General features: G+C 43.6%; 1 protein-coding gene across 2 annotated transcripts in view; it reads right to left on the bottom strand.

The window, feature by feature from the left end:
* Positions 1-24,812, bottom strand: part of NKAIN2 (sodium/potassium transporting ATPase interacting 2) — an 816,594-nt gene that overhangs the window by 18,952 nt on the left and 772,830 nt on the right. For both annotated transcript variants that reach the window (XM_038397627.2, XM_038397626.2), the window contains exon 5: positions 5,545-5,605. In XM_038397627.2, coding sequence (XP_038253555.1) covers positions 5,545-5,605 — 61 coding nt within the window. The remainder of the gene's footprint in view (positions 1-5,544; positions 5,606-24,812) is intronic.

Genomic DNA, 24,812 nt, shown 5'->3' with positions numbered 1-24,812 from the left:
CTATCTGCTATTTAAATACTCCCCCTCCGGCAGTTACGGCTGCTTCCTAGATATTTCCAGTGTGTACTTTAGAACAAGTGACCAAACCTTGTGGGATTCAGAGTGTTTACATCTTGCTGCTGGGGGAATGAGATGGTACATCTCTGTTTTTATTCGAGGCCACTTCTAAGGCTAGAACACAACTGAAAGTAATGAAGTGGGAAGCGGCTATTGTTACTTTCAAAAGGCTGATGCTGTAAAGACTTCCCAATATGTTTTCTATATGCTCATTGCTCGTGGTGGTAGTTTGGTGTCCCAAGCCAGCTTGTTTTAGGATGAAATGTGTCAGACAGTGTCATGGGATTTCAGAAGCTCCATTCTGTGTGTTAGCATCCTGGCAGCTGAAAAACATCCCATTGCTTTCCCCCTCTCCCTCTTTGGCTTCGCTTGCTTTATGTAGCAGTCACAGCACTAAAGGAAACAAGTACCCAGAAAAGCTTCTAGCCAGTCAGTGGCTGTAAATTTGGGAGTGCAGTTGGGCCAAAGCACTTTGACAAATTTCAAACAGATCTTTAGCCTCCCAGCCTTAGTCTGCTCATACAAGGCACAAATAGCTTGTTGAACAGCTGGGAGAACAGGTGCATGCATGTGTGGGGTTCTCATTTTTGTGTGTCAAGCATTGGTTTATAGCTGTATTTATGAGTGTTTTTGAGAGCTTTTCTAATGCCTCAAAGAGCCATTCATGGGGCCAAAATAATGCAAGAGTCAGGCTTTCCAGGATATTTCAGTTCTTACGTGGCAGATTTCTTTTGCATTACTCTGACCTGAAAAATGGCTCCCTGAGGCAAAATATATAAACACAAATATGAATACTAAGATAAAGGGTCCTATTGGAGAGGGCACAGTTCCAGTGGAGACTTTTCCTATCCTTCTAGCCTCAAAACTCCAATTCACATACAACAGAGAGAGAGGCAGGGAGGAAGAGAGTCAGATTTGCAGTTTAACATTTATTACATGTTTCTGATTCTTTGTGTGTGTACTGTACCTTTAGAGTTTTTTAAGCAGAGACTTAGGTACAGTACTAATTCTCAATAATGCCTCACTAATCATACTGTGGGAGGCATTCGGCACAGAAATAAAAGAATATGCAATAACACCTTGGACTTCTATAGGTCATTTCATCCAAAGAGCTCAAAGTTATGAAGGCCTGCCAACACACCTGAGAAGTATGTTAGTATTATTATTGTTTTATCTTTACTCACCTGGTCTGTAATTATGTTGGGGTGTTCTTTTTATTAATGAATGAGAAATTGGTTTTTATGATGTCACCTAGCACCCCAAGCACTTGTATTATTATGATCCCTAATTTAAATATTGGAAACAGTTTAAATAACTTGCCTAAGGTCACAAAGAAGTCTATGTCAGAGCCAAAAATAGAACACGGGCATGCCGGCTCCCAATGCTGAGCATTAGCCAGAAGATCACATCTCTTAAAACTAACCAAATAAAATTTTCTTTTCCCACCTATGTGAAATCATCATGATACTTATCAGTTCACGGTTGGTATCCCAGAGCACCTCATTCTTTAACATTACAAATATCATTGATTTATGGGGGTTGTAGAATCTGTGGCATTGTATTCTGGGATATTTTCAGTGAATCAGGAAGTACCAAGAGGTTTTCACAGAGGGGAGTAAAGAAATTTCAAAAGGTTACTTAGAACTTATTTCTGTGCCAAATATCCCTAAACGCCTGGCTTGATGGATATTCAGCTTGGAAAGCTGTCATTTTTGCCTTGCATTTCACCTTGAAACAACAAAAGAGGGAACAAGTTCTTAACAGGCAGTGATGTAGCACAGGAAGATGAGATGTCATAGATGCCATACTTTAGATTCACCCATGCTAGTACCGGGTGGTGCAAAGCAGACCTGCCTGTGCTCCAGGACTATTCACCCTGGACAGGTAATAGTTCTACTGCTGCCTTCTTTGACAATGTGTTACAAAAGGAGAGGTCAGCTTTAGTTTGTAGCTGCGGCTGCAGAGGTGCCCTGGTGATGGCTGGTGCTATGTGGGGATGCACTGCATTGGAACATCCCCCTGCCATCTCAGCTGCACCTCCTCCCTAGTCAGTGCGGCCCACCTTTGGGCTCCACTGACCCTCTTACTACTCCTCATCCACCAGCAGAGGAGAGGTTGAGACTGTTGAAGGTTGGTGCGGTGCATTCCAGTTAAGCAGCCAGGTTCCTTGTTTAATTTCCTGCAGTATAAAAATCCCAGGAGGATGTTGTTTTATTGATGACATTCCTGTTTTTTCACTAAGTATCTGAATATTTAATACCATTTTTGAAAATATGTTGAATTTTCTTTACAAAAGGCAGCTAACAGCTTATAACAAGGAGTCAAACTGCTAGTGAGACAAAAGCACATTAAATGAACATTTCAAAGTATTAAAAATAGTTTGTAATCTTTTAAAAATGTAGCTCTAATAAGATTTCAGGAACAAATGAGAAGCTCTGGTAAGTTTACAGCTGTTGAATGCTGCCAAGCAATGATAGCTGTCAACGTTTTCATGGTTTATTTTTTTAATTGCTGCACTAATAATGCTAATGAAGTTAGAATGACAATCATTGAGTCATACCAATGGCAACAGGGCAAATGATGGAGAGGAGTAATGGGGGGCCTAGCTGGGGGACTCAGGCCCTCCCCTCTTCCCAGATCTAGACCTCCAGGAGAATCCCTCTCAGAAGCACCAGGCTGCAAAGTTTCAAGTCTCCCTCCCTACTTGGGGACATGGAACAGGAGGCAGAGCAGATCCCGCAGAAGCAACAAGGGCTTATTCAGCCACAGCCAAGAGTAGCATTAGCAAGGCGGGGGTGAGGCACCTTCACAGCCCTGGGACATTGGGGATGACAGCAGGGTGTTTATTACCTTTAGAATGCTGGCCATTCTTTTCTGTCTGCTGATTGGTTGTTTATCCCCCATTGCCTTCCACCCTACTCTCCTTCTGTCTCTCTGCTGCCAGCCTTACTCCTCCTGCCCTGGATGTTTCTCCCTGCAATTTCTCCTTCCCTTCCTTCCTTTTACCCATGTTCTCAGCCCCTCCTAACACTTCGCCTCACCACAGCCTCGGTTCCCATCACACCACAAATAAAAAGGAACATGGAATTAACAAGAAGTGTGCCCATTATACTGGCCTGCATTAGGCAAGTTAAAAGCCAGGACTTTTCCTTTTGGCTACAATGCCCACCTTATGCTCCACTTTCCCCCTACACCTAATTTCCTCCCCCCATTTGAACAAAAAAAAAAGGCTTTATGTTTTTTGTTGTTGTTGTTACCATTGTTTTAAATTAGAAACATAATCTCTCCCCATTTTAAGTGAATTCTGACAATTGTGGGGCTCATGGAGTCCAGAACTGTTCTTTTTTTGCATCTTGTCCTTGCAAGATTCATCTTTCTAGTCTTTCTCTGCTTTTATCTGGCACCGCTTTCATGCTCATGGCACTGATGGCAGGGGCCAACCAAAATCCTGAGATTATGGACATAACTTTGAGGGCTTGAGAAGCCTTGAAAAGACCTGAGAGTTAGGCCAAAAGCGCTAGGTTAAGTAAATCAGGCACCCATCAGAAGCTTGATCTCCTGGCGTTCATGTTGCTATGACCCTAAGACCCCTTTTATACCAACTGGCAAAGGGCACACCCAACAGAGTTGTCAGAATATTCAGCCAAACGGCATCTTGTAAACAAGGGCTATAGTATGTAGGACTGGTCCCATAGTATAAGGGAGAACTTTCCTCAAGTTGCTTTGCTTTATGATGTCTGTTAATAGAATGAAAAGACCAAAACCACAGCTGGGGATCACTGTAGTCTAGGGGCATCTCAGCCACACTCCCATTTCTCCAGTCTCGCTCCATAAACTGGCCCCACCTGGAATGGTGGTGGAGAAGCCTCTGTGCTGGCCTTACATATCTGGGGCCATCCCTGAACTTTGATGATGCTCTCAGAACTGGATAAGATGACTCTTTAGCCAGATTCCACTGCTGGTGTGGTGCAAAGCTGCTCCACCTACTTGGAGGACCAGACTGATGGCATACAGTACACTAGCAAAGTTATAAGAGAACCAAAATAGGCAAGAAATCTACAAGAAAATCTTCTGAAAAGCATGAAAATCTTTTCCTCTGCGTAGCTCTCACCCAGTGAATGGAAAATTGTATAGGATTAGCTATACAAGATTTGAGAAGGAAATACCATTTTACAAACCACAGGAGAAATCATTTGAGTTTTTAATTAATTCTTCACCTGTTCAGTGAGCCAAATCTTGATGTCTTTACTCAGTTTTTAGTTCAATTTGGCCCAGTAGCATTACAGAAAACTGAAAATGAATGTAATCTCTTAGAAGAGAAGGCAGAATTGTTTTAAATACGATTACATGTTGGGGTGGTCTAATTCGCCTCTAGCTCTGTTGCTACCCAACTCATCAAATTAGACAATCAGACAAAGAGTTTATGCCTACATTGTTTCATGAAGTGGCACTACATTCATGGTGTAGGCCTTCACACCAAACATGCTCAGAGCCCTTTTTACTAATATTCCACTCTGACCTCCTCAAAAACAAGAGAAGGCTGAAATGAATCTCTTCCCTAGGACCTTGGAAATGAGGTTTACTTACAAGCTAAATCTCCATGATGGCTCACAGTGGCACTGCAAAACCAATAGCTTATAGGGTTCCAGCTATCTTCTGCACAGCAAAACATACAAAGGAAACACCACCAGGTTTATCATCGCTCTCAATCAAGTAAAAGCCTGTAAGCTTCCCGTTGGAAAACTCTGTCTCTAGGATTCATGTATATTTTATCAAAGTTACATGCGGTCCAGATATTTGTTTCTGAAGCATTTCAATCCCAAACTGCACTGAAATACCGCTGTGCCTCTTTTTAAAACAAAATCAAAGTTAAAATAAACAATAAATAAGATTACTTGGATCCATAGCTTCTTTTCACAGTAAATGCTCCTCAACAGGTTTTTATTGACACAAGTAAGTAAGAGAAACCTAAAGGTATTTTTTAAACATTTCCACTACTTTTAATTGTACATGGAGCAGCAGGACCTAACAGGAACACTGCTTCACCTCTCTTAAATGAAATTCCTGCAATGATCTAAAGCCAGTTCTTGCCAGAAGTGCTGTTACAATCCCTTGCAGTCAACACAGAAGAGATGTACCCCCAGCAGTAGCCAATTATTATCACAGTAGTTAATAACAGTCTTAAAAAAAGTGTTGTTACAAATTGGGGGAGGAGGGGTTTGATTTGTTTTGCTTTAACAACATGTTGCTGAAAAAAAAAGCGGTAAGTCATGCTTTCAGAATACTAAAGAATTTTTTAAAAAGTTGAATTCATTCACTTCCTTTATTTGCTAGACATTTACTAATAGATCAAGGATGTGGGACAGAAGACATGCTCCTGATGACCCTATAACAAAGTATTTAGGATGAAGCTCAGTCAGAGAGTGTCAGCAGAGTTAAGAATATCACAAAGAATTCATCTAGTATTAATAGAGCTTTAGTACTTACAGCTGTCCTCTTCTTCAGTAATACATTTCACAACATAACAGGCATAGATGAACCCTGCCAGCTGAAACAAAATGTAATAGTATTAGATATCAAGCCAATACAAAAATTGGTTTAAAAACCAAAAACTTCCTAAACTCTTTGCTGAGGCATTGCCAATTCTTTATTATAGTTCTTTATGTCCTTTAGTGAGTGGATTTCTCTTAGTTTCTGTGACTCTATTAGAACTAGTCAGGAGATTATTTTTTTTCCTCCAAAATATTCCAAGAAAAATGAAAGCAAAATGGCTTTAGTCAAAAATTTCCCATACAAATGTGTATTTTTATTAACCAACTGAAAAACAAAAACTGGATATTTTTGTCTTTTGGCAACTGTTTTGGATTTTTTTTTTGGTAGAAATACTATTTTTGAATGAAACCCCATTGTGGGGAGGGGGGCATAACAATGAAACAAAGAAACAAACAAAAAAAAACTTTTCAGTGAAAAAACTTCAGTCAGGTCTAGGATCTAGTCCAATGAGCTTGAGAGTTGATCACATTTGAGTATTCCTTCATCTGCCACTTGCAAATGAGTCCTGTAGTTGTGGCTATGGAATGGGTTTCTGTGAAGAAATAGCTACTCCCACATCTGAGGATGGATTTATGGATGTGTTTATGTCGGTGTCTCTTACAGCAGTTGGCAAACACAGATTTTGTTCCTTAGATCCCCCTTGTAAGAATGTGTACAGAATATAATCTTAAATGGAAACAATATCATTCAAAGAACATATACATATATATGTGCTGGAAGACCAGGGTCACCAGTGGATTACACCAGATAATATTTTCCGAAAATGTTAGACATCACACATACCATAGGCCAAATATAATGTAATTGGTACTTCTATTGGTTCAAGTCTAGTTAGCTGTCTCTGGGAAGTTAGATTCCATGTGAAAGCTCTTTCCAGCATCTTATGTGCTTTTCAAGGCTGTCCATCACATCTGATATCTGAGAAGTTTTCCTTTACATAGTGTTAACAGACTACTACCTCTTCTAGCTCATCACTAAGGTCTACATAAAGATTGTAGGTTTCAGAGTAGCAGCCGTGTTAGTCTGTATTCGCAAAAAGAAAAGGAGTACTTGTGGCACCTTAGAGACTAACAAATTTATTAGAGCATAAGCTTTCGTGAGCTACAGCTCACTTCATCGGATGCATTTGGTGGAAAAAACAGAGGGGACATTTATATACACACACAGAGAACATGAAACAATGGGTTTATCATACACACTGTAAGGAGAGTGATCACTTAAGATAAGCCATCACCAGCAGCAGGGGGGGGAAAGGAGGAAAACCTTTCATAGTGACAAGCAAGGTAGGCTAATTCCAGCAGTTAACAAGAATATCTGAGGAACAGTGGGGGGTTGGGTGCGGGGGAGAAATAACATGGGGAAATAGTTTTACTTTGTGTAATGACTCATCCATTCCCAGTCTCTATTCAAGCCTAAATTAATTGTATCCAGTTTGCAAATTAATTCCAATTCAGCAGTCTCTCGTTGGAGTCTGTTTTTGAAGCTTTTTTGTTGAAGGATAGCCACTCTTAGGTCTGTAATCGAGTGACCAGAGAGATTGAAGTGTTCTCCAACTGGTTTTTGAATGTTATAATTCTTGACGTCTGATTTGTGTCCATTCATTCTTTTACGTAGAGACTGTCCAGTTTGGCCAATGTACATGGCAGAGGGGCATTGCTGGCACATGATGGCATATATCACATTGGCAGATGCGCAGGTGAACGAGCCTCTGATAGTGTGACTGATGTGATTAGGCCCTATGATGGTATTCCCTGAATAGATATGTGGACAGAGTTGGCAACGGGCTTTGTTGCAAGGATAGGTTCCTGGGTTAGTGGTTCTGTTGTGTGGTGTGTGGTTGCTGGTGAGTATTTGCTTCAGATTGGGGGGCTGTCTGTAAGCAAGGACTGGCCTGTCTCCCAAGATCTGTGAGAGTGATGGGTCGTCCTTCAGGATAGGTTGTAGATCCTTGAGGATGCGTTGGAGAGGTTTTAGTTGGGGGCTGAAGGTGATGGCTAATGGCGTTCTGTTATTTTCTTTGTTGGGCCTGTACTGTAGTAGGTGACTTCTGGGTACTCTTCTGGCTCTGTCAATCTGTTTCTTCACTTCAGCAGGTGGGTATTGTAGTTGTAGGAATGCATGATAGAGATCTTGTAGGTGTTTGTCTCTGTCTGAGGGGTTGGAGCAAATGCGGTTATATCGTAGAACTTGGCTGTAGACAATGGATCAGCTTGTGACTTTGTCCTCACTCATAACTATTTCACATTTGGGGACAATGTATACTTTCAAATCAGCGGCACTGCGATGGGTACCCGCATGGCCCCACAGTATGCCAACATTTTTATGGCTGACTTAGAACAACGCTTCCTCAGCTCTCTTCCCCTAATGTCCCTACTCTACTTACGCTACATTGATGACATCTTCATCATCTGGACCCATGGAAAAGAAGCCCTTGAGGAATTCCACCATGATTTCAACAATTTCCATCCCACCATCAACCTCAGCCTGGACCAGTCCACACAAGAGATCCACTTCCTGGACACTACGGTGCTAATAAGCAATGGTCACATAAACACCACCCTATATCGGAAACCTACTGACCGCTATTCCTACCTACATGTCTCTAGCTTTCATCCAGATCATACCACACGATCCATTGTCTACAGCCAAGCTCTACGATATAACCGCATTTGCTCCAACCCCTCAGACAGAGACAAACACCTACAAGATCTCTATCATGCATTCCTACAACTACAATACCCACCTGCTGAAGTGAAGAAACAGATTGACAGAGCCAGAAGAGTACCCAGAAGTCCTCAAGGATCTACAACCTATCCTGAAGGACGACCCATCACTCTCACAGATCTTGGGAGACAGGCCAGTCCTTGCTTACAGACAGCCCCCCAATCTGAAGCAAATACTCACCAGCAACCACACACCACACAACAGAACCACTAACCCAGGAACCTATCCTTGCAACAAAGCCCGTTGCCAACTCTGTCCACATATCTATTCAGGGGATACCATCATAGGGCCTAATCACATCAGCCACACTATCAGAGGCTCGTTCACCTGCGCATCTACCAATGTGATATATGCCATCATGTGCCAGCAATGCCCGTCTGCCATGTACATTGGCCAAACTGGACAGTCTCTACGTAAAAGAATGAATGGACACAAATCAGACGTCAAGAATTATAACATTCAAAAACCAATTGGAGAACACTTCAATCTCTCTGGTCACTCGATTACAGACCTAAGAGTGGCTATCCTTCAACAAAAAAGCTTCAAAAACAGACTCCAACGAGAGACTGCTGAATTGGAATTAATTTGCAAACTGGATACAATTAACTTAGGCTTGAATAGAGACTGGGAATGGATGAGTCATTACACAAAGTAAAACTATTTCCCCATGTTATTTCTCCCCCGCACCCCACCCCCCACTGTTCCTCAGATATTCTTGTTAACTGCTGGAAATAGCCTACCTTGCTTGTCACTATGAAAGGTTTTCCTCCTTCCCCCCCCCCCCGCTGCTGGTTATGGCTTATCTTAAGTGATCACTCTCCTTACAGTTTTCAGAGTAGCAGCCGTGTTAGTCTGTATTCGCAAAAAGAAAAGGAGTACTTGTGGCACCTTAGAGACTAACAAATTTATTAGAGCATAAGCTTTCGTGAGCTACAGCTTACTTCATCGGATGCATTTGGTGAAAAAAAAAAAGAAAAAAATGTATGATAAACCCATTGTTTCATGTTCTCTGTGTGTGTATATAAATGTCCCCTCTGTTTTTTCCACCAAATGCATCCGATGAAGTGAGCTGTAGCTCACGAAAGCTTATGCTCTAATAAATTTGTTAGTCTCTAAGGTGCCACAAGTACTCCTTTTCTTTTTATAAAGATTGTAGGGAGTCAACTGAGTCTAAGTTTTTTAATTTTTTTGTGCTGAAAAGTGATCTTTTGGTCTAACCCTTTTGCATAACATCATTGTCAGTTATGAGATACTAGAGTCTAGATTTGTGATGCAGAAGACCTAAAAAACATAAAAATGATAACAAAAAAAACCTTCTTTTTGGCCAGATCCAGTCTCTATTTGGAGATCACTTGCCACCGATGCAGATAGTGTGTGGGGAATAGTTAAATCTCTCTTGGGAGCACAAAAAATCAAAAAAGGTTATATTTCTATGTTACAACAGAGCTAAATGATCATTTCAGTCATTTATTTCATGTCTGACCTATAGCTCTGCTGGGAGGATTTGACACCAGGGAGGCATGAAAATTCGCTGTTAGACACAAAGAACCTATTGTACCAAGAACAGTGGCATCTTCTGTTAACAGCAGCATTTCATCTCTACTTTATTGGTTCATTATTTCCTTTGGTATCTTGGCTTAAAGATAGAGGACTAAATTACTCCACTGACATAATCCTGTGCAACCCCATTGACTTCAACGATGTTACATGGGGTATAATTCAGCAAAGAATTAGGCCCAGAAACATTCATAAATGATTCCACTCTTGAATGTGAGCCTCAGCTTAATAGTTTCTCTGTTCTCTTTTTACAGATCATCAGATCCAAGTAAGCCTAATAGTTGTATCTCTGATAGGCAGTAACAGTGGTAAAGACATTCTGATAATAGTTTGGTATTTCACTTCTTGCTAAAATGCCACAAGTTCAGGTTATTAAGTAAACTTCTCTTACAAAGTGAAACAAACAAACTGTATCACAAATTGTGCTTACTACTGATCTTTTAATTGCATCCAGTTGCATCTCTTAAATATCTGGGGAACTTCTTTAATATATAAGTAAATCCTACAGCATTTCATCAAATGAGCTTGCTGATTAAAACAGTGCCTTTAAGATAGAAATTGTTGTGCTCTGAACACAAATGGAAGTTTGTTGCATCTCCTAAATATCTGGGGAACTTCTTTAATATATAAGTAAATCCTACAGCATTGCATCAAATGAGCTTGCTGATTAAAACAGTGCTTTTAAGATAGAAATTGTTGTGCTCTGAACATAAATGGAAGTTTCCTGCGAGGTAATCAGGATTCATAAAACAAACCTCTCTTTCTCTCACGTTTCTCCAGTTCTTTTCTTGATGCACGTATAGCAACCTTTGTTTTAATTTTAACTTCACAGCTATTTTTCACAATAATGTATTGGTTCAGATACAGTGATGGACATTCCATTGCTGTTTTCAAAGGGAGATGCATTCTGTCAAACAAAAGGGTATCCATGGAAAGCTGAGGCACTGATGGTTCACAGAGCACAGATGAACTGCACTGAATAAATATTATTTAGCAAAATACCCTTAGTTGTTTTCCCACGGTTATTGCATGGTGTCTCTAAACAAGTGAAGAGTTACCAATGCAATATACCTGGGCATGAAGCCACCACCCATTAGGAAACTCAAACTAGTACAGAATGCTACAGCATATTTCCTCAGCAGTACAGGCTACCGTGAACATCAGTGTCAAACCTGTCCCGTGCTCTCTACACTGGTTTCCCATAGAATAAGGAGTCAAATTCAAGGTCTTGGTTCATATCTTCAAGGTGCTAAATGGTCTGTACACAGCTGCATGTGCATTGTTGTGTCATAACCTCCCTATTGTCCACATCTGAAACCTTGAAGCACATTCCTGAAGGCCAGTCTAGTGCACAAAAGCTAGCATGCATGAAGGGTGTGGGTATTTACACACCACCAATGTCACATAGCCCTGTACCCATTCGACAGTACAGTGTGAACAAGGGAAAGGGGCACACATACCAGGTCATGGGGACTGATAATCCTTGAGGGCTATTCCCACAATGCACAGATCCCTTTGCTGCCTGACCTTTTCCCAAAAGTATGAAGGTCCCTGCCTCCTGCCCCCTTGCCAGCAGTAGTAGCAATGATGGGGTGCCGCGGAGGGGCTGCATGAAGGGGCAGTAGGGAAGTCAGAGGAAGTCCCAGGAGACACAGAGAAAGAGGAGCATGTGATTTTGCCCTTCCACCTGGCAGATCTGGCTGAGGAAGCCCACTCAAGGAGCCTGAGGACCTAGTGCTGCTGCAGGAACCAGAATCTGACACTGGTAAGTTTTACAATGGACCCCGCAACCATCACCAGCAATATCCCTTCTTGCTCTGGTGGTAAATGCTTCACCCTGTCCCTCACCCAGTGGTGAGCGGGAGCTGGTTTGCACTGGTTCACTAGAACCAGTTGTTAAATTTAGAAGTCCTTTTAGAACCGGTTTAGGGCTTCTAAATTTAACAACCAGCCAAAAGTGGTGCCTTAGGCACCGACTCTCTGGGGCTGGAGCACCCACAGGGAACATTTGATGGGTGCAGAGCACCCACCGGCAGCTCCCCGCCCGGCCCCGCTCCACGCCCAGCCCCAGTTCACCTCACCTCTGCTCCGCCTACACCTCCTCCCCGAATGCGCTGCCCCGCTCTGCTTCTCCACCCCCCACCCTGGCTTCCTGTGAATCAGCTATTTGCGCGGGAAGCCTGGGAGGGCTGAGAAGCAGGCAGTGGCTTTGTGCTCAGGCCCAGGGAGGTGGAGGCGGAGTGGAGGGGAGCTGGGGCGGGGGGGGGCGCGAGGAGGGCCGCCCGCGCACAGCAGGTAACCCGGGGAGGGGGCGCTGGGGAACCGCTCCCTGCCCCAGCTCACCTCCTCCTCCCTGGGCCTAAGCGGGAAGCCGCTGCTTGCTTCTCAGCCCTCCCTGGCTTCCCACGTGAACAGCTGATTCACAGGAAGCTGGGGCGGGCGGAGAAGCAAAGTGGGGTGGCATGTTCAGGGGAGGAGGCGGAGTGGGAGGTGAGGTGAGCTGGGGTGGGGTGCGGATCTGCTGGTGGGTGCTCTGCACCCACCAAATTTTCCCTGTGGGCGCTCCAGCACTGGAGCGCCCACGGAGTCGGCACCTACGGCGCCACTTTTGATGTGGATCAATGAGGGGAGCGGCTGCTCCCCCTGTTCCCCCCCAAGCTATGCTCCCCCGCCCCTAGGAACCAGAGGGACCTGTCAGATGCTTCCTGGGAGCTGCCCCAGGTAAGCACCTCTGGGTCTACCCACCTTGCCTGCTGGCAGGTCCCTCTTGCTCTTAGGGGCAGGGTGGGCACCCACTACGGTGGCCCATGAGACCCTCTGCCCAGTTCTGGGGGTAGTCAGGGGACGGGGGGGGTGGATGGGGCAGGAGTCCGGGGGGGCGTCAAGGAACACGGGGAGTTGGATGCGGCAGGAGTCCCCAGGGGGCGGGGGTGGGCCATGACCTCCTCGTGGGGTAAGGAGGGAATGAGTTGTTAAGATTTTGGCAGCTCATCACTGCCTTCACCCTCACCCTCACCCCGATATGGTTCTAGAACAACATACAGCTGTAATTCAATGATTTTATTGAAATCCCATGAAACACTGTGAAACATTTAGCAGAAGCTATAAGAAGTTATTAACAAGCAGTCCCTGAGTCCCTGTATCTGCACATTTCTCAGACAGCACTGACACCAATAGTCCTGAGGTTGTGTGACATAGGCGGAAAAGGAGGGAGGGAAGGTGAGAGGGAGACGGTGGGTTTTAAAGGGCCTGTGTGGGAAAATAATAGTTTCATGACAGTTATTGTTGTGCAGAGACCCAACACCACCCCTCTCCACCCCCTCCTCCTTTTTCTTCTTTTCTTCCCCTTATGAATAGGAGCCATTCAGAAGTGGGTGGGGGTGGTCGGTAGCTTGTGTGTGGATGTCCCTAAGTCCAGGAATGGAAAGGGAACTATTTGGCTCTGAAGTGAGCTGTAGCTCACAAAAGCTTATGCTCAAATAAATTTGTTAGTCTCTAAAGTGCCACAAGTTCTCCTTTTCTTTTTGCGAATACAGACTAACACGGCTGCTATTCTGAAACCTAAAGAAAGTCAGATGCCCGATGCCCATTTCAAATGTTTTGTACTGTCCCTGTCTCCGGTGTCTCTCTTCTACTTGCGCTAAGCCACTAGGCAGAAGCTAGGAGAAGCAGGGTGGGTGAAGCATCCACTCTGGTGGCTGCAGCATCCACTCCAGTGGCTGCACCAACACAATGCCATGTTTCTTAGCAGTGGAGAGGTGCCTGGTTTGTGGTGTTAATCAAAAAGTTCAGGGAAGAACATATTCTGGAGTCACACTTTGTGTCCCTGTCCCTTTCAATGCTGTTTGCTGGATACAGGGCCTGAACGTTCCGGTAATGCAGGGGGAATTAGGGGGTTGGTGAATGTCTTCTGTGGTTCTCTGTTCCTATTCCATGCTAGCATAGAATACAGTCAATTTTCTCTTGAATTGCCACCCAGTTCTGTAGGCAAAATTCAGCAAATTTTGGATGTAGCAGAAATTCAACCTGTTTTTTTCAGGTTTAACGGCAGGGTGAATGTTCTTCATACACCTTGGTAGCTCACCAAAACCCTCCACTCAGCAATATGTAGAGGGTCACCATTAGCAGAAACATCTGTCTGGCATAGGTGCCTGGGTGTTCTTCACAGTACTGGGAAGCCATGTCTCTTTTCCATTCCAGTACCTTCAAAACAGCTATGTTCCCCAAGTGATGGCCAGCCTTTAAAGAAGAAAACGGTGACTGGTAATGTTACCCCTGAAGGAACCAAATCAGACCCAAACTGGTCTCCTTGATGCTCTGTAAACACGACAAGATTTTAAATAAAAGTAATGCAGGCATCTTACCATTTTTATCCTCAGCTCCTTCCTCATCGGCTGCAAAAGTAGTTTGAAGGAAGAAGGCTATAACAGTTGCATTCCTGGGATACTAAAAAGTATCAAGATTGTGACCTTTCACAGCACAGTTGCCTTATGGGGGGGGGGTTAGGTACATTTAGGTAAATGCTACCCTTGTCTTTGATTTGGCAGGACATTCCAATGCTGGCAGGGAAACCATTCCAATGGTAAGGCAGGAGTGGCACCGCAAAGATAGCAGAGGAAGATGAAGGACCCTGGAAGATTTGCTTCTTGGCATAGATTGAAGGAGCCAGGAGCAGTTTGACTTTCTTAGGTAAAGGAAGGCATGGGCTCTTAGGCAGGATAAGGCACTTCTGCAAATGGAGAGACAGCACAGGCAATGGGAATGTGCGCAGCAAGAATGGGATCATGTACTCATGCAGCTCTAGTCCAGCTGGTGGAAGAATGCTCTCAGGACCCACCCGCCACTGTAGCTACTCTTGTCCAGGAACAAGTACCACCTCCTCCTTTACTCCTCCAGCTGCCACCCAGGCTGCTGCTGAGGTGGTGAATCCCCCACCCCAATTCTGGGCAGGCGCATGCTGGATGCCCAGAACAAAATCCTCTGTAGGTCCGCCAGAACATTCAGGAAGGGAGCCCAATCTAGTGTTCTAGCCCAGCCTGTGTTTGACCCCCAAACCTCATGCAGGAGGTGTCCCTGTTTGTCCTCCTGCAGAGCTGTTCCCCCATTGTCAGAGTGACGGGGATGGGAAGGGGTATGGGAGGAGACATGTCCACCGACATTAATGTTTGATCACTTCTTTGACATTGCCTTCTCTACCATAAAGATATAACAATGTGTGTATATATAATAAAATAAATTCCAAAACATTCTACTTCACACACTCCCCACTGGGGAGAGTATCAGAGAACAAACGTGACAAATGTTAGTCTTGTCACCTAATGCACTACTGGAAGGTGTTCAGATGCTACTCTGATAAGTGTGGTATCAAAACCTACATAAAATAGAACTTTTCAAATTCAGCATCTGATGGGAAAATTTTGCTATGAGAAGAGAGTGAATGAGCCCTTGGGTGTTGTGGAGAGATGGACCCTGACTTGAACTTAGAGAAACACCTCACAGCTAGGAAAGCTGCCATGGAAACTCTTGTTACTGTGAGTGCATTCTGGTCACTGCTACTTCCGTTATATAGACACTTCCATTAAAGATGAGAAGAAATGGGTCCAAAGCACCAAAGGTCAGCTCTGGATCCCAAATTCCCCTGGTTAGATGCAACACAACCCCAAGAGGAATTACAAGGTTTCAAAGATTATTTCAGGACTGCTTATATTCTGTTTGATGGGTACACCCCTCTCATGTTTACACAACGTTAAAAAAAATCTCTTTAAGAAAAACTGACAAATTATTTGCCAATAAGGCCAATGGCATTGCCAATAAGGCCAATGGCATTTTGGGATGTATAAGTAGGGGCATTGCTAGCAGATCGAGGGACGTGATCGTTCCCCTCTATTCGACATTGGTGAGGCCTCATCTGGAGTACTGTGTCCAGTTTTGAGCCCCACACTACAAGAAGGATGTAGAAAAACTGGAAAACGTCCAGCAGAAGGCAAAAAAAATGATTAGGGGACTGGAACACATGACTTATGAGGAGAGGCTGAGGGAACTGGGATTGTTTAGCTGCGGAAGAGAAGAATGAGAGGGAATTTGATAGCTGCTTTCAACTACCTGAAAGGGGGTTCCAAAGAGGATGGATCTAGACTGTTCCAGTGGTACAGATGACAGTACGAGGAGTAATGGTCTCAAGTTGCTGTGGGGGAGGTTTAAGTTGGATATTAGGAAAAACTTTTTCACTAGGAGGGTGGTGAAACACTGGAGTGCGTTACCTAGGGAGGTGGTGGAATCTCCTTCCTTAGAAGTTTTTAAGGTCAGGCTTGTCAAAGCCCAGGCTGGGATGATTTAGTTGGGGATTGGTCCTGCTTTGAGCAGGGGGCTGGACTAGATGACCTCCTGAGGTCCCTTCCAACCCTGATATTCTATGATTTACCACTGTAACCCAGAAGTATACTCTTAAGGTGTTTTTGAGGGTATAAGTTAACCATGAGCTTGATTAGAGTGCACTTCTGGAGTTGCCAAGGTTGCCAAGTGCTGTGATCACTCTAAATCAACATTGATCAAAATCCTGTCTAGTTATTTTTTCTCCACCCCTTTGATTGAAACAAAATGTTTTCATTCACTGCAAATGGCAGCAGGCTTGGGAAAAGGCTTTTTTGGAAAACTCATCATTCCTGTTCAATTTTTTTTGACCATAGCACCTACATTGATAATTATAAAGAGGAATCTTTATTAAGCCAGTTAGCTGAACCAAAGAATGACACCAAGGAAAACAAAATTAGAAGAGGGTAAGTTTTGCACACAGAGCTGAAGAAGAGAATGTTATAAATATGAAAATGAATGACTTAAGGATTCTGGAACTAGCACAATGTCCTGTCCTCACTGAAAGTGAATAATTCTTATCTCCTTCTATAACTGCTCTTTGTCAGAAGAAAGGTCAATCCAACACAAATGCATTGTGTCTTTGGGCTGAAAAACAGAGCAGCATCCATAGAGGCAGCTAAGTGCTAGTACTTGTATTTTAACTTCTCATGCCAAACCTAAGTTTTGTAGCACACAGGGGATTGAAAGGATCACTCAGAAGTGGAAGATCTCTGAAGAGAAAACAAAAGGGGGCTGGGCTAGGGACAGAAGGCTGGGCCCAATGCTGTAGGATCAGGCCCAGAGTGCCAGTGTTAATTCTGGATTTTATTGCTTTTATGAGAACCATATAAGTCAAACCATTGCACCTAAATTTTCAGTCACCTGCCATTTAGGTATGCATCTTCCACTGACTTTACTGGGATCTGTGTGGCTAGATTTCACGTAACGCAATACAGTTAAGGATCAATGTTTCTTTGAACTAGATTTTTGGCAGTTTAAAATATGTATATAATATTATGACCCAATTGAAGATGAGGGTTGGTAAATTACCATCAAGAAAACTTGCATTATATTGATTTCTCAAAAAAATCATATCCATTACTTAGTAGAACAAAGGAGACAGAGACCTTTCTATCAATAGCTGTAGAATTAGATTAGTGTCATGGGGCTTCTGAAGCTGCCCCATGTACTAACCCCTCCAAATTATGTTTTGGTTGCCTGAAGAGTTATGGCATTGTAGACAGTAGATCACTGCTAGAGTTTATTATGACATTGAAGTAATACAGTATAGAGACTATTCTCCAGAGATGCAGCTTTATTTATGTTTATATGTACAATTGTTATCCTGATTTTTTGAGAGTTCTCGTCTGCTTACAAGTTTAACTACACCTTATTGAAACAGTAGGCAGGTACATTTAAAAATATTAACATACTGGGCCAAAACCCTTCTGGAGAATGCAGATTGCACTGACACTGAACTCTTTGACTGTGGAATTAACAAATGCTATGCTATATAAAGCAGATATGTAGTTGATGTGATCAAGTGTCTTGGTCCTGACTGATAGCCAGAACAACTGATCTTGTAGAAGCTGTGTTAAACTCCTGGAGAACATAAAAACAGCCATATTGTGTCAAGCAATGGTCTACCTAGGCCAGTATCCTGTCTTCCAACAGTGGCCAATGCCAGGAGCTTCAGAGGGAATGAACAGAGCAGGCAATAATCGAGTGATCCAACCTATGTTGCCCATTCCCAAATTCTGACAGAGGCTAGGGACACTTCAGAGCATGGTTTTGCATCCAGCCCATTCTGGTTAATAGCCATTGATAGACCTATTCTCTATGAATTTATCTAGTTCTTTTAAAAATCCTGTTAAAATCTTGGCCATCACAACATCCTCTGGCAAAGAATTTCATAGGTTGACTGTGTGCTGTGTGAAGAAATACTTCCTTTTTTTTGTTTGAAGTCTGATGCCTATTCATTTCATTTGGTGACCCGTAGTTCTTGTGTTATGAGAAGGAGTAAATAACACTTCCTTATTTACTTTCTCCACACCAGTCATGATTTTATAGACCTGTATCACATCTGCCCTTAGTTGTCTCTTTTCCAAGATGAAAAGTCCTGTTTTATTAATCTCTCCTCATATGGAAGCTGTTCCATACTTCTAATTATTTTTGTTGCCCTTTTCTGTAGTTTTCCAGTTCCAATATATCTTTTTTGAGCGGGGCGACCAGATCTGCATGCAGTATTCAAGATGTGGGTGTACCATGGATTTATAGAGTGGCAATATGATATTTTCTGTCTTATCTATCCCTTTCCTAATGATTCCCAACATTCTGTTAGCTTTTTTGACTGCCGCTGCACATTGAGTGGATGTTTTCAGAGAACTATCCGCAATGACTCCAAGATCTCTTTCTCGAGTGGCAACAGCTAATTTAGGCCCCGTCATTTTATATATATAGTTGGGATTATGTTTTTCAATGTGCATTACTTTGCATTTATCAACAGTGAATTTCATCTACTGTTTTGTGGCCCAGTCACTGGAGCCATCCAGTTTTCAAGCATGGCACTGAAAAACTTGAAAAAAGCTTATATCTTAATCTACATAGTAAGCATCAGTTTGCTTTTTAATTAAAAAAAAATCTTAGAGGTTGCTTTTTTCCCCTTATGGGAACAATATAACCTAAATGATATCTACAGAAATCTGGACACACTGGGAAATACAGAGGATACTATTAAGTTACATTCAATTTTTAGGTTTTGTTTTGTTCAGTGCATCTTATCTTCTTTATAGCAGTAATTTAGAAGTTGCTTGGGGCAGGCCTGTCTTTATTTGCTGGCTGGTATTTGTAATTTCTTCCTTACATAAAAATCTCAAGATCAGCACCAAGAACAAGCTAGAACATTTTTATTTGAAATTCTGCTGGGCTCTTCCACATCTATATTGTTTAGGGCAGCTGTTCCCTTAGCTTCTTCCTTGGCTAGCCTTCTTACCCAATGCCTGGAGGAGACATTGCAGGGACACAGAAAATCAAATTTTAGACAAATCTTCCACCTGTGTAGGCATTGGGGGGAGTTTATGGTTTTGACTCCAAGCATGTGCAGTTTGGTACCGTTAAATGGTTTCAATTTGAAGCACTAGGAAATGCTGTGGTTTGGACTGAGTTTCACTTTGTTTTCAAGTTCTTCCAAACCCCAGTCCACAAGTAAAATTTAGAGGCTGCCAACCTGTATGAACCGAAACTGGGTATTGTTCATTGTACCTGATGTAAACCCAAACAAAAAGTATTTTACTACTATCAGGCTCAATCCTGAGTCCCACTCTACTCCTTTTGCACAGTCTCTGTTGCAGAAAGAGAATATGTGGGGATTTTTCTTGGCAGGAGGGGGCATGGCCAGAATATGTTGACCTGTGGCAATTCCCATCAGATAAACGACAGTACTGAAGAGCCAAAAACACTTCCCTATCTGAGCTGCATTTGGTAGATTCTGGCAGCTTTTTATGGTCAAGGCCTTAATGTCACTTGAACAGAGAACTACCTAAATTAACAAACCAATGTCTGCTTTTTCTTTTTTTCCTTTTGAGAAACTAACTCCACTTGACCTTTTTCTGTAAACACCTGCTTGACTATTTAGGGCTCTAAGTGTCCCTAAACCTTTGACTGCTAGAAGCTGGAAATGGACAACAGTCCATTTTATAACAGTCTACTCGATAAATTACCCTGATCTGTTCACTCCCTCTGAAACACCTGGCACTGGCCACTGTCGGAAGACAGGATACTGGGCTAGATGAAACATTGGTTTGCCCCAGTATGGCCGCTCTTATGTTTTGCTCTGAAGGTTTTATAGCATTAGGCATTTAGACATTTCCCCGCTTGTCTTCTGGGAATTCTACAGAATTGTTTAATCATCTGGCTTTGGTATCTGACTGCCTTGGGCAGCTGTAGCTTTTCTTATCGGTATGTCTTATTGTGTGTCACCTTTTCTAGACAGCTCTAGGATTAGGAAAAGAAAAATTGGTTCTTTATGCTACAGATCTAACAAACCCACAGACTGCTCACAGCCCACCAAATGAATGCCTAGCATTTAAAATCGACCTGGATGAGATGAAACAGTTGATTATAAATGCTAGGCATTCATTTAAGGCACCAGGGAAAAATCTGCATAACTGAGGATTGTGCAGATTATATAGGGGGGACTATTTTGATGGTACAAGAGAACACTAAAAACCTTTGGTAAACCAATACGTGCAAGTACCTTGGCCGAATGAAAACATCTTCATGTACTGGTGTCCACGTGGCCAGTGAGGCTGGGAGATCTGAATGTGAACAATGGGTTCTTAGAGCTGTACTTATATTCCCAAAGATGCAGCATTTAGAGGAAAAGAAATGCAGGATAAGAAGAAAAGTGCTGTGTTGGTTTGCCAGCTCACAAAGATTTTGCAGGCTAATATGAAAACAATATGGAAGGAAAGGGTGCTGTAGAAGCAGAGGTAATTCACTGTTCTTTACAGTGACATATTGGATTAAATTAGAACAATGCTATCACACCTACACCAAGAGACAGAATGTTTCAGAGGAGGTGAGAGAAGCTTTCCCACAAAGATTGACTCCTTTCCCGTGATGCTATTTATTTTCATTCTGATGAATTGCAGTGCTTTTGAAGGCTCTGAGGGCAGTTGCAGTCTTGGGAATGACAGCCTCAATATTACACTCGCTTCATGGTGTGTAGTCAAGGTGTAACAGCCCAGTGTGGCTCTGATCAAATTGCTGCTGTGATTGGCAAGCAATGGTTGTGGTGGCAAGGCAGATTGATGCACTGTATGTGAAGTGAATGGCTCAGCTGAAGCTGCTGTTCAGCAGTCTGAATGGCCAAGTTTTCCATCACAAAAAGAAAACCAAATGCAGGATGTCTTTCCATCCACATTAAAGACTATTGATCACGCTTTAAACCATGCTAGTCAAATAAGGATTAAATTTATTCTACGATGAATATCAATTGATTATTAAAAGACAAGAACCATAATTTGTGAAGGAAGCAGGAATCAGAGTAATAACCCAGGGACATACTGATCAGAAATCTGTAAGTGCATAAACAACAGAGTTAACAAAGGGCAGGTGGTTAGGTCACAAAGGGGCTAATCTCATTTCCATGGCCACAGAGGAGCCACTGGCAGCAAAGCTCATGCACAGGATGGGGAGGCAGGAATGGAGATAAGGAGCCCACCTGGCAAAGCACATATGGCAGATGAGGATGGGGCAGGAAGAGGAGTGGGGCCAGAGAATCTGGTCCCTGTACTAGGGTTGCCAACATTCGAATTGCACAAAACCGAACATGCCTGCCCGTCCTTTCCCTGAGGCCCTGCCTCTTCTCTGAGGCCCTGCCCCACTCACTCCACCCCACCCCCTTCCTCCATTGCTCGTTCTCCCTCACCCTCACTCACTTGCTCATTTTCACTGGGCTGGTGCAGGGGATTGTGGTGCAGGGGGTGAGGGTTCTGGGGTGGGGACAGAAATGAGGGGTTCAGGGTGTGGGAGGGGGCTCCAGTCTGGGGGTTGGGCTCCAGCTGGGGGTGTGAGTTCTGGGGTAGGACCAGGGATGAGGGACTTGGGCTGCAGGAGGGGGCTCTGGCCTGGGGCAGGGGGTTGGGGTGTGGAAGGGAGTGTGGACTCCAGGAGGGAGTTTGGGTGTAGGAGGGGGCTCAGGCCTGGGATTGGGTGTGGGATGAGGTGAGGGCTCCGGGTAGTGCTTACCTCAGGTGGCTCCCAGAAGTGGCAAAATGTCAGTGCAGCTCCTAGGTGGAGGTGCAACCAGGTGGCTCCGTGTGCTGCCCTCACCCCAAAAGCTGACTCCGCAGCTACCATAGGCCAGGAATCACGGCCAATGGGGGCTGTGGAGCTGGTGCTCGGGGCGGGGGCAGCATGCAGAGCCCCCATGATTGCCCCTATGCCTAGGAACTGGAGGGATCTGTCACGGCTTCCTGGGAGCCATGTGGAGCCAGGTAGAGAGCCTGCGAGACCTGTGCCAACCGGACTTTTAACAGCCCATTGAGCAGTGCTGACCGGAGCCGCCAGGGTCTCTTTTTGACCAGGTGTTCTAATCAAAAACTGGCCACCTGGCAACCCTACCCTATACAGATACTCCAGCCTTTTGCTCTGTGGCAGGGACATGGGAGGCTACTTTAGTAAACAGACTGAAGCAACCTGCACAGAGCAACTCAACAGAATTCCTCCTTCCTATTACCTGTGCATCTGCCCAGTGCACATCCCAAACACTTAACCCGCTATGAGGATTTGGCCCTATAAGCACAATATAAAATTAATCCAAGTCCCACAGGACTTCAAGTATATGGTCAGTAAAAGCCCTTTCTCTGGTACCTAACATTTACAACGAGTAAACACAGCTCACGTTTCACTGCTTTTTTTTGAGCGTTAGGCTATTGCAGGGACCAGGCTTTTGTTACCTGTGTGATTTATATTGAAACAGACATGGCAATGCTACTGTTTCAGTTCAGCAAAATAGGCTAAGCAGGCCTCAAAAAAGCCAACACTACAGCACCTTATATAATCTTCCCTGCAAAGAAAGCCACTAGAAATTTTAAAGGAATATCATATCGGGCGGTCTGACTTGTGTGAAAAGAGATTACCCTGCAGGAATTCCAAAGAAAAGGACAATTCAAAAAACCCACTGCCAGGGGTAACTTTCATCACACATACCTTCTGTCATAAATATGTGTGTGTGTGTGGGGGGGAGGGTAGAGGGAAAATCACTTTATTGTTTACTTTGTGTGATGCATAGTCATTAGTAATGAATGGGATGAATTTAAAGTTATGTGTCCCCATCACAGCCTGGAGCAAAAGAGCACCTATGTATAAATCCTCAAAAGAGGAGATAGATGCCTCAGAAATATGCATTATTAAAAAAAAAGTTTGGTTGAAGCTTCCAGTAACTCTCTCTATCTTGCATCATTTTGGGGGAATGACAAATGATAGAGAGACAATTCTCGGAAAGGCTGTGTCCTTAGAATCTGTGGATCATTCTAGTGAGTTAAGTGGATGAGTTATATCTGACAGTTTATGAGCCTTGTTAATATAATGCAATATCTGGGACTGTGCCAGCCAGGATGATCCAGGGAAGTCACAATTAGAACTCAGACTGTTGACAGACATCAGAGACCAATTTAATGCTAAATGTTTCAACTGAGCGAGTCCCTTCTCTGCTGTTCATTAAATCGGTGATACTCATTCAGAAGCTCTCAAGCTGCATGTGGCTCTTCACAGCCCTGCATGCAGTTCTCTTCTTAGCTTTGAGTAAGACATTGCTCAGCATGCATGTAGCATTTTCCCTGAGGGGAAATGTGAGTGACTAATGCCATGTCTAGACTTGCACATATGTCAGCAAAACTTTTGTCGCTCAGAGGTGTGAAAAAACCTCTAATTTTTTACATCCATGTGTGGAATGAATTTTGTTATATGTGCCAATATGGAGGTGATGTATGGTGGGGTGGAACTAAGGGGTTTGGAAGGTGGGAGGGGGCTCAGGGCTGGAAGTGAGGACTCCAGCTGGGGTGGGGCTGGGGATGTGGGGTTTTGTGCAGACTACCCTGGGGCTGTGATGGGGAGAGAGGACTCCCTTTAAGCTTATAAATGTAGACATGATGTAAAACACAAGGCACATGTTAGTCTTTATCACTTGTGATGGGTGACTGCTGTCAGGAAGCTCCAGACAAGGCTGAGTTTAAAGCACAACTCAGAAAGTCAGAAGATTTGTGTTCTGTTCCCAGTTTTGCCACAGACTTTCTGTTAGACCTGAGGCAACTAGTTTAGAGCCAAGCTGTGGTGACTAGACCCTGCATGTGCATGAGGGAAAGACTGTGAAGGCAACTTACCCGCCTATCTGCACTAGTGTGAAGGACAGTTTCAGTCCAGCTGCATTGCTGGCACCAGACTGCACAGAGATGGTTAGGAAGGGAAAAAAGCCCATATCTCTGCTTCCTCTGCACTGGCCAACAGCACACACTGCACCCAGGTCCTCATGGTGATATAGTGGCTGTGCTCCTTCTTTGCCACTTCAGGTATTGTGACATACAAATGCACAATGCCTCTGGGAGCTCTTGCTATGGTGATGCAGAACCACCCCATGTCCTATAGCAGACTTCCAAGCAGTAAGCAATTTAACTGTTAACTTCTCTATATGAGACAAGGTGGGGGAGGTAATATCTTTTCTTGGACCAACTTCTGTTGGTGAGAGAGATAAGCTTTCGAGCTTACACAGAGCTCTTCTTCAGGTCTAGGAAACGTACTCCGAGTGTCTCAGCTAAATATAAGGTGGAACAAATTGTTTAGCATAAGTACTTAACACATATTTCAAGGGACCATTTTTCTGTGTGAGTTCATCTGAGAGCATAATGATTCACCCACATAGTTGTTACTGGAGCATTTAATTCACTGGATGAAGTACACCACATGTTGTGATAGACATGTGGTTCCATGGAGCAATTGTCCAGAAATTCTTCTTCAAGGTGGCTCATGAAAAGATTAGCATATTGGGGAGCCACCCTAGTACCCATGGC

Source organism: Dermochelys coriacea, chromosome 3 (assembly GCF_009764565.3).
Source record: "Dermochelys coriacea isolate rDerCor1 chromosome 3, rDerCor1.pri.v4, whole genome shotgun sequence".
NCBI lineage: Eukaryota > Metazoa > Chordata > Testudines > Dermochelyidae > Dermochelys > Dermochelys coriacea.
Note: the sequence above shows the minus strand (reverse complement) of the source record. Positions and strands in the feature narration are given on the sequence as shown.